General features: G+C 37.5%; 1 protein-coding gene across 9 annotated transcripts in view; it reads right to left on the minus strand.

Moving 5' to 3' along the window:
• The window catches only part of INPP4B (inositol polyphosphate-4-phosphatase type II B), a 342,885-nt gene that overhangs the window by 45,880 nt on the left and 283,358 nt on the right, over positions 1–13,647 (minus strand). For all 9 annotated transcript variants that reach the window (XM_052816168.1, XM_052816159.1, XM_052816131.1 and 6 more), the window contains 5 exons: positions 10,531–10,703; positions 9,416–9,539; positions 8,241–8,358; positions 3,416–3,556; positions 232–329 (listed from right to left, as the gene is read on the minus strand). In XM_052816168.1, the coding sequence (XP_052672128.1) occupies positions 232–329; positions 3,416–3,556; positions 8,241–8,358; positions 9,416–9,539; positions 10,531–10,703 (654 nt within the window). The remainder of the gene's footprint in view (positions 1–231; positions 330–3,415; positions 3,557–8,240; positions 8,359–9,415; positions 9,540–10,530; positions 10,704–13,647) is intronic.

The raw sequence follows: 13,647 nt of genomic DNA on the forward strand, positions 1-13,647 counted from the left end.
TCTGTTTCACTCTCCCTGTAGTTTCTGCTGTGGTGTTGGGCCTGCAGTCACTACTGACTTCAGCAGGGCTGTGTACAGGCACAAAGTGTTTAACTTTATGGAACAAGTTATGGGATTGAGGCCTAAATCTAAAAGCTGTACGCTAATATTGTGCTAATATTACTTTCTTATAATCTTTCACCTATCAAACCTTTTCAAAGCCATTTGGATATTGCATTATTTCGTACTCACAATCAGGAGGCATTTTTTCTGTAAATAGCTTGTAATATTCTTTTAGGAGTTCTAAGTTTTCCTGGTTAATGTTTTCCTGCAAAGTGGTATCTCCAAACCTATAAAAAAGCACAATAAAATGATGAAAAAAATGCCCAAAGCTAAATTATCCTTCAGAATGATTTCTAGTGTTGAATGTACTAGATTTTGTCAAATGTACAGTTGCTAATCTCTCATGTGCTTTGGAACGAATATTTGGGAATGAGGTCATCACTCATGGATAATTCTTCCAAAAACTTACGGACAAAGTAATCCATTTACAGACAAACATTCAATAAAGCACATATTCTTTTTGCCTTCACAAATCCTGAATAAATGCAAGGGCTCTTTGTGGGAATTTCAAACAGCACCACAGGCAGAGAACACCGACTCCTACATCTCTTACTACTGCTGTTGCTTAGCTATATTAATTTCTACCAGAGCTGGACAATATTGAAGCCACACAAGATGGAAAAGATGCAAGTGGAAAACCTTCTGAGGAACTAATTTCTGCTCTGATCTGAGAATAGTTGCTATAAATAGTCAAATTGATTACTTCTCTGGGCCCTTTCTGCCCTATGCTGCTCCTGAGCTGTTAGTTATCTTGGTTTCTTGTATCTGAAACTAATGAGAGAACCATTTCTCTGCTGTTGAGCAGTGATTTCACCATTAAGCTTCACAGAGTTATGACCCACAGGCTAGCTGGCTTCAGTCATCTGCCTCTAAGCTTGCTGCAGCACACAGACCTCAGCAGTCGCTCTACAGTGCTGCAGCTGGCTCAGGAGCATGTGCTGGGGGTTCTTGCAGCAGTCAAGTCTACTGGGAACACATCACCCAAATCCTCATTATCCTGCACCTCACAGAGAACCCAGACAACATCAGGATGCCATTACACTTATCCACAAACTGACTATAGCTATATAGGCAAATATCTTTCTCTCTGAGACCAAAATTTCTACAACAGGCAAGTTTCACACAGGCTAAAAAAACCAAAACATTCCCCCCCCTCCCCCCCCCCCCCCCAAAAAAACCACCGGGTACCTCTGCTATGAGATATGAACGTAAAGATGGGAATGTCCCTTAGGCAGTTAGGGCCAAGTTTTTGCAACTCATCTTTAGAATAGCCTTGAAATGAAGAAAAGGAAGACAGAAAAAGAAAAGGAGGAGTACAGAAAAAGAGGCATGGACAGGTGAGTGAGAAATTCAGGTAAAGAAAAGGGGACATAAATCAGATGATACCAAATGTACTGCTACATCATGCGGAAGGGAATCAAATATTTAAATAAGCCAAAGAGCAAGAAGACTTGGCTACTTCCTCAGTAGCCATTGTTGCACTGTCACATAGGAATATTTCTTTTAAATCAGATATATTCTCAACTGGGCTTCATTGAAAGAAGAGATGTTTGCATCTAACAAAGTAACATTTTCTAGAAATTTATCGCAAAACTTTATTTCTATTCTCATGTTCATTTCCCCACAAAAGAAATATTTTTTACCAAAAAGCACGTGCAGTGTTTCCAATCTCAAAGGCAAACGTGCAGCTTTAGGAGTTAAGCAATATTTTGAATTATGTCTAATGTTTACACCTATAAGTACATGCAGAAAAACTGTTTCTGCATGGAATAATCCAACCTGATTTGCTTGATAGATATAGATATTAAGATATATAGATAGATATCTATCAAGTCCCCATATATCCAGGCTGTTTCTAAATCTTGTCAAATCTTTCTTCAGGACATTTGTAACATACAGTCCTTCCTGCCTGTCCCACCCATTTAAGCTCTTGTTGTACCACCACACCAGCTACTAGGAAGACAGTTAACTCTATCCCAGCTGAAACCAGGACAGCTCTCACAAACTTGCTTCTTGGTTACTGCATACTCCTTTTCTCTGATTTTGGAAAAACATGATGTGTCCTAGTCACAACTGTCATGACTGATTTTGTTGGGTTTGTGTGTTATCACTTTGGCCATGTCACTCCTCTCATAGCATCACTCTTCCCTTCTTTATGGCATCAAGAATAAGCTATTTTCATTTTCAATACTGTTTCAAGTTCTCTAACCAACTACTCAACTCTTTCATCAGTAAAATGTCAGTTTTTACTGCCTTCTGATTCAGCCTATGTCTCCCACTTCAATTTTCTACCTAAATTTTCTCACACATCACCACTCATAACTTGGAGAAGTCTCCCATAAACATCCACAAAGCTACCTGATGGCATTCCTTAGAAGTCTTCCTTAAAAGACTGCTTTTACTCTGCTGTCTACAAAGAACAGGACATGAAATTCCTGTTGTGCTTAACTTCTCGCCTATTGTACAGGTTAACGGGTTTTCACTGTCTCCCTCTATTTCCCCAGTCACACTTGTGCTTTTGGTTTTGAGTTTGTAGTGAATGCAATCTAAAGATATGTATTATGTCTCTTGGACGCTCTGTTAATAAAACCAGTTTAAAAAAAAAAAAAAAGTAGTTCTCTCAGTGTTGATGTCTACCTTGCAGTTTTAGCATTGCACAAACTTGGTATTTTAACATGACTGACAGATACCCTTCTCTTGGAAGAGAAAATTAAGAGGTTGGTGAAACCTTGACTATTATTGTACTAATTAATTAGTTTCCAGCAATCTTTTCAGAAAAGTAATATTAACACATCAGAACTTTAACATCAGCCTTCCTGTTTCTACAAACATATTACTAACACATTCCCTATTATTAACTACCACTCCTCAACCCTGGAAAAAAGCCCTAAAAAGCTGAGAAAAATGATCTCTTTCTAGCTTATGACTTGTCCAGCATCTTCAATCCCACCTTTAAGATAATAAGAATTTCAAATTTTCAAACTCATGTTTGAGAAGGCCAAAGTACTGTATATGAACAAACTTCTACATCCGTGAAATAGAAATCCATTTTATATCTGTATCCAAAGGAAATTTGGTGTTGACTGTGTGAAATAGTCCTGCATATGGTCATATCTTCACTTGGACTTTTTCATTATTTTGCATTGCTTCATAGCTTGTGCTTATTTCCTTTAATACTTTTTAAAATACACACTGAGTCAAATGTGAGGTGGTCCAAGAGCAAATAACAAAAAAAATTTATTTTTAGTCCTGAGAGATATCCTGCATGAGCATGGCATAGTTGGACAGAAAATGAAACACGATTTTTTCTTACCTCTCTGCAAGTGTTTGCTGTTCATTGATTCCAACATTAAAGAGTACTGGATACATGCGAAGTAGCTTTCCTTCTTTAATCTCTTGTGGCAGCAACTCAAACATCTTTGCCGGAAGCTGGACCTCTATAATGTAATGTTCACTAGGAAAAATAAAAAGGAGAATAAGGATAGGAATATTGATTGGTTTGCTTGAAATTATAACCTTCCTAAATTATAGAGAACATGTAGACTTATAAATCAGTTCCCCCCTTTTCCCCTTAATTGTATTGAACAATAAAATATGACGATTCAGCTTGCTTGTTTTAAGAACGTAACCAAGCTACATGGAAAAAGGCAGGTATATATAATTATACACTCTTGATACTGGCTTTTTTACTGAAGTGAAAATAGGACTAAAGATGAAAGCAGTAAAAAGTCTTCTGCTACCAAAATATCATTGAGAACACCTCAACTCTTAAAATGCATCTTGCCGAGTTACAAAAATAACTTCCTTTCAGAAGTCACAACTTGATCCTGTATCCACTCTAAATGTAATATGAGCAAAAACCTTTCACCAAAAACCCAAAGCAAAATTCCCATTTTCTTCAGTGGCTGGATTTTCTCCCTGGGAATAGAAAGCATCACCAATAACAAAATTGCCTCTGTGAAGACAGTAATTGAAGGCTCATTATGCAAACATGAATCCTATTTTAGGAGAAGGGATATGATATATAGCAGTTCTGGTTTTATGTTTTTGTTTGGTCTGACTTTATGAAAAAATGTTACTTTTGCTGCCAGTCCAAATTCTGATCATGTGACACCCTCAAGTTGAATTTCCCCTGTCTTTGAGGGTTGATGGCTGACCCCACAATAGAAACAATGGTATGCTGTTAACTTAGTTCTTATTAGCTTTCTTTCCATTGTTAGAGCAATCAGTCTAATAAAAGAACAGACTAGAAGCAAATCCATTTGTCTCCAGGATTTGGCATTTTAATCATTCAAAGAGGGCCAACTGATAATGAAGATTGAAATTTTCTCTCCTGCACATTCGGTATCCCACCAAGAAGGAAGAGTATTACAGCAACAGGAGGGAAGGAGGATCTATACCTTACCTACAGAAACCAGGCCTAGGAAGTCACACAACTTTTGCATGTAAACTTAAGATGGAAAACTTAAAACCTTTAAAAATAATCCTTTAATAAGGATTAAAAACCTTTTAAAATAATCTATCATGAAGTCCCTCCAACCCTTATTTTAATCAATCACGTGCTTGCTAAAGAATTGAAATACAGTCTGGATTACCCATGTGTAGAATCTGGGGGAGAAAAGGCAGAAAACCTTGAAGAAAAAGTGTAGTTTCTGCAGTAGCTCTGACACCCTTGGCAAGCTGGAGGGATGAGTGGCACTATCTCAGAGCAGGTGTTTGGATAAACAGCTTCAGCTTAGAAGAGCTAGTGGTTGTGTTTGAACCTCTATCCTGCCCACGTATCTGAGAACAAAATAAAATGGATCCAGTGCAGACTTGTGACTGAAATGTAACTACATTCAGCTAGGACAACAGCGTATGCTTTGGTACAGGCTAGAACTAGTGTGTGATCTTTGAGCAAATGCCAGATGCTCCCTACTGAGGGGGGTTATCAGTTTTGAATGGAGGATACATGTCTCAGAGGGGAAAAAAAAGGGGGTGGGGAAGACATAGTTCTGTTCCCCAGATAAGTCTATTTGATTTGTGTTTTATTTAATGAAGTAACCCATGTGAAGGAAATGGAGAGTTAGCAAGGACGACAGTAAAGAACTCCATACAAATGATCTTTGCATAGCAGCATTCATTCTCAGCCTGCATGTGAGCACTCCTAGCTGCTATCAAGTGCTACCAGAATATTCTTCTGTGATGAAGTGCTTTCATGAGGTTGAGAAGAAATGTTGGTTTAGTCTAATTCAAAGAGCATACGCTACTGAACCAAAATGCCACCAAATCACTGCATTGCTATATTTCACACCCCCAAAATCACTACAAATCCTTTAGTGTGTGAAAGGACATTGAGAAATGCTGACCTTTAGGCGTGACAAATTAACATCAGTACCATTTGAGAACTTCCCATTGTCCATTTTTTTTTCTTTTTCAAAACATTTTTTGAAGTCTCAAAGATAATCCTTGATAACTTTTAAAAATCTGTAAGCAATTGCACAATGAAAATAATCCGCTTCCGGTCATGTAAGGAGAAAGCTATGAAGCTGTGACAGAGAGCTGTCTGGAAAGTCCAGGAATGGTACTGGTCAGGTTGGGGGGGGGGGGGAAGACAGAAAAAGAATTCGAAGTACTGAATATGGAGGACTTTTTTGACATTAATTTTCCAAAAATCTTACAGGTCCTATGCTTCTACTTAAACAAGAAAGAGTAATATAGCAGTAAATTTTATCACCATGTGGTTTCTCTCTTTTATGGCTACACTCAGTACAGAGACACCAGGTGATTTTGGCATGAGATGGATAAGGTGGCTACCACGTTTTCCAGCAAGAAGGAAAATTCAGTACATAATTTTAAACATATAACAATCTCTCAGGGAAACAGGGTGGAGAAATCCAGCATGTTTCAGAGGGTAAATAATAAATCACCATCTCTTTCAGAACAAATTGTGTAAATTTAGGTATTAAGTATTTAAATGTGTATGATTTCATTTAAACAGGACTGCTTAAGATTATCCTTTTCTTTGACTTTCTTTGCCTTATTCTCTAATATTTGTTATCATCACATATGAAGATAGACAAACACTTGCAGTCCTGTTAGAAGGCTTCTGAAAATTACCTGCATGCAGCTGTGGGCCACAGACCCTGCAGCTACTTGCAATTGGTTGAAATCGCACACGCTTAGTTCATTGCAATAAACACAAAACAAGTCATTTACATGCACCTTTGCTTTGCTTTGTAACAGAAAAGAAAATACACACATGGTCAGTCACTGCATCTCAGCTGGGAGATACTTTACCGAGATCTTCCTTCAGCTAAGTGACAACTTTTTAGATCACTTCAATGTGGCTGTAAGTGCTAGTCCAATCGTGGGCTTCGTTGAAAACATGACATCAAACCCTGTGATGCCTCAAAGTTCATGTGCACAATCAAATATATTCTATCAAAGAATTTTATAAAAGGACATGTTAACTACTTTTGCCTATAATAAAAGAACCTGAGTGCCTGAACAGAACTTCACTTCACCTGGATGGTCGGGGTCAGCCACCCACCTCAGCAGGTTAGCACACTGCTACTCAATGCCACGCTCTTTGGAAGGATTTGTTTGTCTACATAGAATCTCAGTCTTAAGCACTTCCCTAGAAAAACAATTACGGGTGAATACTCTGACTCTGCAAGACAAGAATTTGTAGCTTAATTTTCTGTCTTGCATTTCTACAGTCTTTTAGTCTCATTTTATCGAGCCACACCATATTACAACCAAAATGATCTAAAAATTGTGGGGGTTTTAAACATTAATTAGGAAATAACTAGGTTTTCTACTGTCTTTTCTTTTTATGGTTGTCTTCCAATGCCGTCTGATAGGAGCTGTCTCATCACAGCTCTAACAGGCATGGGGCTCCTCCACATAAGCCTTAAAGATTTTTTTTTTTTTTGTCTGATACCAGTTCCATCCAGTGACTACCTGCCAGTACGTACAGTACAGCAATCACAGGCAGTAACTCTTCTTTCTAAAGACTGACTACTCCATCAATCCAGAATGCCTGAGGCAGCTTAAAGCTTGAGTCTCTTTCAAACTGAGGACCTCCTAGCGTGACAGTTTAGTGTACCGCAGTAATGGCAGCAAGCCAGTAAATGTAGCTGCTGGATTTTTCAAGATTTTTGCCTGCTGTGATTTTCAAAGGATGTATTTCTTCTGTTTTATCTACATACCATAATTATTCTTAATTATTCCTGATGTGTTGCCTATCATACTCTGGCCTTCCTGCTATTTATTTCAATCCTTTCTCGGAAGGCCCATAGGATGAGAGTGAATCATCCAGAATAATTAAGTAAATCAGTGGTGAAAGCCCCCTTCAGAGGAAACATATCTTTTCTAAAAGTTGCTGCTTTTCGCTGAATTTAATTTACAGTCATCTTAAGAATAATGATACTATTAAGGAAGTGATTTCTGCAAAAGTAAAAACATTTGGAGCTTCAGACTAGAATAATAATGATGATGAAAAACCCGTTCCTCCTGTACAACAATCTTGTTAACCCTCTTATAGCCACAATTAACGAAGTATTTCAGCTTATGTCCTGATATTCAGCAGTGCTTATGTGAGATGCATAATGTCTTAGTGGCTTTATGCAAGGATTTCCAGGGTTGCGTATGTCCTGTGTGATCTTCAGCAACAGGCTTCATTTTTCAAAAGTGACAACTAAGTTTTGGCATCTGAGTTTTTCAGTTTCCATCTTAAGACAATCAAGGCTTAACTCTTAGAAATGCAATTTCATTTGTCACACTGAAATACAAGTTCTGGACAACTCAAACCCAAGGTTTCTTCAGTTAGAATATTGACCTTGTCACTTCTCTTTGATTCAGTATCTATATATGAAAAATGCAACAGAAGCTCTGCAAACCCAGACACTGTTTTGATTAATTTGTATTAATAATTGGAACTTTCAGCTTTTCATCAGGAAAGTAACCCAGAGCCCATATTGGTACTAGCTTTACAAATCCCTACTATGTCATTACATCTACATTCACCTCATGAAAATTAAAACTACTGCACTTTCCACGTAATAGAATTCATCAACAAGAAAACCATCATCTGGGTTTTCATGTGCTACAGATTAAAACTACATGCCATGGGCTCCAGGAAACAAAGTTCTTACCGCCTTCCAGTTATAATCGGCAAAAAATCTTCTGATTTGGCTTCAATGACTTTGAACATTACTTTCTGCAAATCTGAAATTCCCACAGCCATGTCCTCTAGCATCCCCGCTTCTTCACCTATATGGAAAGATTACAGAAGTTATTAACAGAGCAGACAGACCAGTCACTGAACAGGTTAGAGTAAAGCAATACAGGGATTATATTTTCCAGTCCGTGCATCTAAAAATCACAGCCCTAAATCCACATTAAAGTAACCTACATAAAACCAGACTGATTTTTAGAACTGCTGACAATTCTCTGTGGCCTAAATGATAACTATGAGTATTAAGCACCTCTGAAAATCATCCTGCTCTCTATGTGCATAGAATAACCTTAGAAAAGCCATTTTTGTCTATTCTGAGAGTGTTTTTAAAGACTGTCCTGCTGATGGAGGACAAAGGTTTTGAGAATAACAACGAGTATCTTGCAAAAGGGAGCCTGACAGTAATCTCCAAGTGAGGATCTGCAATTGCCTGTGCATTAAAGAGCTGCACAAATGCTAAATCCCTCTACTTTGGTCAAAATCTCTAATTTGGGAAAGGATTCCAATACATCTAGTTCATAGCATTTTGAAACGTACAGCAGTTTCTCCCTCCAAATGTCCTTTTTAATACCTATCAAATGATGGCATCTGTAACAAACTAGGAATTAAACAGTTTTCAGGCTATCTTCACATCACCAATAGTGGCGTGGTCAAGGCAGAGGCTGATAAGAGTCAGTAACTGTTTAAATCTGCTGTTTGGGTTAGCCTTATAAACCTGCTATTTTGGGTCAGGCCAAATGCCTATACAAATAGAGACAGTTTTATTAAAATCAAAAGTTCCACTAGTTGTACTGAGGAAGGAGTCTCCTGTATTTAAGACAATGTAGTTCACTCTGCATGGAATAACTGGCAACTAGTGTTCTGAGAGAAATTGAGAACAAAATAAACGAGTAATTTTTGATGCAGAATTGACAACACAGTATCAATGACTTCACCTGTGCTATTCTATGGAAGCCTACTGTCTCCCAAGGGTAATATTTGTTGATTCAATAAGCCAAATTACTGGAAGCAGAACAGAGGTTAAAATAAGAGCCTCCCGGGTAAATTTCTGGTCTGGATGCATAAGGAACTTTGTCCAAGAACAATACTTACTATACGTACTAAGGAGTCCTTCATATTGCACAAGCAATCCAACACTATGAAGCTGTTGTAAAAATCCTTGATCACGTAAACCTGTGTGCAATTTGATTACAAACCCACAAACCAATCCAGCAAGCTATAAAGACAATGAAAAAATGTGAAATTAACAGATGTACTGTTATAACATAGTTAAAATGAGGCTAAAACAGAAGTAATATTTAGATATTTGAGAAAACAGCATAGATATTTCTGTTTAGTGACTACATACATAATTTCATATTGATATTACTGAGGCATTTTTTGGTGTAAAAAGCAGTGAAATATTCCCTTATTTTACATTAGATAAGCTTCATTTGTTTTGTGGGGTTGTCTGTTATTTACACAGACATAAGTGAGACCAGAACCTCCATTGGCAGGCTATAAACACATAAGGCTATGAATTATGATGGATTTGAAAGCAGTTAGGCTCCTAATGCAACTGAATCTCCTTGGCAGTTACACCCTAACTCCTTAATTATGTTAGGAAAAAATATATAACTCAAGGAAGAAATTAGACTAATAATTTTGAGAAAAATCTATCTGGAAAACATGATCTACAGGAGAAGATCAAAAGAACTTCAGTTATTTACCAAGAGAAGACAAGTCTGAGAAGAGACATGCTAATAGTCTTCAAACACGTAAAATCTGCTACAAACTGAAACCAAATAAACTGTTCTTCATTTCCAAGGTGACCAGGCGAAAAAAAACACCTAGCTTGAATAGCAGCAAGGAATATTCAAAGGATAGACTTGGGAACTTCACCTACAGGTGAGGATACTGGCATATAATCTAGGAAGACTAAAAATAGCTTTATGGATCCTTCTTGGTGCAAAAGGGAGATGAGGTAACCTTTTCCAGTCCATTGCAGACATACTTCTCTGACTCAGTGATACAGTTACTATGAATTTCCATTTACTCTTAATTTCTCTATCACATTATAAAATATTTAAGGGGATGTAATGGAAAATATATGAAAATATTGTGCTAAATTGAAAAAAAAACAACAAAAAAGAAAACCACAAACATTGGCATGAATAGTATGCTTAATTATAGCAACAGTAGGAGATAAGTGACCCAAGACAACCTACCGCTTGACTAAAGACGATGTCTCTTCTTAGCGTCAGCATCAAACATTGTGGCAAACCACAGGCAAGTTCCTGGAGCAGAACAAATGCCATTGATTGCTTCGCCCTGGTCACCACTTCTCCCATGCAGTCCTTCAGCGTAATCACCAGGGGGTAAAGCTGTTCATACCAGTCACCTAGAACAAGACAGATCATCTGTTCCAAGACAGAAAACTTGCAATGAAAATCCTTTTCAGAATGGGAAGAGGGCTGCAGTGGCTGTGTAGATCACCCTACACAATAAAATGACCCAGCAGCTCTATCCTAATCATTGTGGTACAGCAAACATCACCGGAGAATATGCTTAGAGGTAGGACTCCAGCTTACTGCCGAGACTGGGGCTAAATCCTTGGCCTGAATCCAACTATATCCTGAAACAATGACTTTTTAACAGACCTAACTGCTCTGTAAAACTTGCATTAAAGTGTCATAAACAGAGCATATAGGGTTACATGTGAAAACTCATTAAGCACAAGATGAATACAGTGGAGATGAAGATCTCCTGTTCTTTCCAGTACTGACAAATTCCTATCTAAACAAGTGAAGTACCATCAAAAAAAAAAAAAGTGGGAAGATCTTATATTTAAGAAAAAGTGGGTGCTGGAAGGCAAGAGAGAAGAACAAACAGATATCTGGAAGGATATTATCTGTTTAATGTATAGGCTGGAAAAATACTAACCTTCAGGTCACATTCCTTTTTAGCTTCTCTGTAGTGTTCTCTTTAAATATTTAGAGATATTGAACTCATTATTTTTTTAGCTACTTCGAGCAGAGAGATTTAGAACTATTTTGTAATATGTTTTGCTCTGTTAAAATACATGGTAGGAATATCAGAAAAAAACAAGCTAGTGAAATGCTTGAACAATGGGACTCCTTAATACACTACAAATGAAACAAACTGATAACTAGGAATGGAGGAAAATCAGAACAGCTTAGTCAGACTTGCCCAATTACCCAAGCTGTTCCTGAATTTTTCAGGATTTAATAAAATCAGACCTGCATTGTAGTTGCATATGGTTTTGCCTACCCCTTTAAGCTGAGCAAATAATAATAATAGAAAAAAAAAAAATCACCCTCCTTCAGAATCTACATCTCAGTTTCATTGTTACAGTTTAAAATGAAAGAGAAATCAACACTCCGGAAGAATCTATATAAAATAGGGAGTGTAACTGACTTAATACACTCCATCACTGACTCATATTTTCTGTAGATTAGTGTAATTAAGAATCAATGATAATTAAAATCTGTTCCATTTAAATTGTAATTAGGTGGAAGATAACTGCACATTGTTTCAGGTAACATTCTGAGTCAGGCCAACGAAAGACTCATTAGTACTGAAGACATTCTTTAGACAGGAAGACATAGCTGCCTGTTGCAAAGTCAATTTGGCTATGCACCAGAAAAATATGTAAATGAATAAAACTGTAGCCAAGAACACTGGTGACAACTTTGAACGCCAGGAGAAACAGCAAAAAAATTAGGCACAGAAAAGAGGAAATAGGAACAAGGACAGAGCAGTCACAAAGAACAACTTGGGTTCCTTTGCAAATAATGTCTTTGTGGTCAGACAACGTGTGTTTTAACACAGTCATACATATTTAAGCGTGAGTAATACAGACAGAAGAACCATTCCCTGGAAAACAGCAGTTATGAAGTTAGAGGCATTGTGAACAAAACAGAACATAAGCCATCCCCCAGTTTCATGCTCCAGCAAAAAGAAGCATGCCATTGACTAAGAGAGTACTGACACACTACGTGCCAAGGTCTGGCGTACACATTTTAAAGAGACTGCTGAAAAAATGGAGAGCTTGCAGAGGAGAGCTACCAAGATTTAGAGTTTAATCTCCTTAAGCCTATGAAAAAGGCTGAGCAGCAACTTCTTCATGAGGAGAAAATAACAAGTACTAACGGGCATGTTTATTCTAAGGAATAAAAGCACAAGAACAACCAAAGGCTGGAGGCTGCTGTGAGACACAGGCAAATTTAGAAATAAGGTAGACAACAAGGTGTGACATACTGGAAGTCAGACTAGACAGACCAGACAATTTAACTCTCCTTTCAAGTCTTAAATTACAGTAATTTATTAAATTAATCGATAAGTAAATGCAAAGGAAAGCAACTGCAGCAGAATAAGATCAAAAGATGTAATGAACACTGAACCAGCGAACAGGGCTGTGTGTGATAAGAACAGAGCTTGTTGTCTGCTTCTGACTTGAGCAAATAATGAAAAAGATCATACCTGGCCACTTTAAAGTAGACCTGAAGGTACAGCTAACAGACATCTCTTCCACGTTCATGGGAAAGCAAAGCTGGATACAGACACAGCCAAGGATCTTGCAAGTACACTGACAGCAGGGGCAAGAGAGAAAGAGCTGAATTTCTAGAACTAGCCACACTTTGCGAACCTGCTATTACAATTTCAGGTTCTGTGGACAGGGCTAAAGAGCTTTACTTACGCTTTTTCATCGAAGAGGGGGTCACATACTGGCCACAAGTCACATAACACTTAGATCTGTTTCTACTCAGCTGCCACTTAACCAGTCAACCTGCACTGTGTATTTCTGCTTCTTTAGAAACTTAACTTTGTTCTTGTCCTTATTGAACGGCCTCCTAATATTTCAGTGCTCCATTTCATCAAGATCCATTCTAATCCTGCTCCCATGGTGCTTAAAACCTCTCCCAGCTTTAAGCATCTTCAAATTTTATAAGCATCATCCATATTTCATAAGCCAAGTCAGTAATAAAAATATTGAGTAATACTGGACCCAGAACAAATGTAAGTGGATGGTACTTCATGTAGCCTTCCAGGTTGGCAGTAAACAACTGATAACTACCTTCCATTACGATTTTCCAAATTATTTTGCACATACCTTGTAGTAGCTTCAAGATCATTTTCTCACAAGGATTTTTTGGGGGAGACTACATGTTTGGAATACTAACTTATTAACATAAGTAATTTTTGTCAGTAATAGTTGCATTAAGAAGGAATTCAAAGATTTGAAACTCTGAAGGCCATTTTTTCATTAAAAGACATTCATGCTAAATACATTAAAAATAAATCCTACTGAGTATTTAATGTCC

The sequence above is a fragment of the Harpia harpyja genome, chromosome 2, assembly GCF_026419915.1.
Source record: "Harpia harpyja isolate bHarHar1 chromosome 2, bHarHar1 primary haplotype, whole genome shotgun sequence".
Lineage (NCBI taxonomy): Eukaryota > Metazoa > Chordata > Aves > Accipitriformes > Accipitridae > Harpia > Harpia harpyja.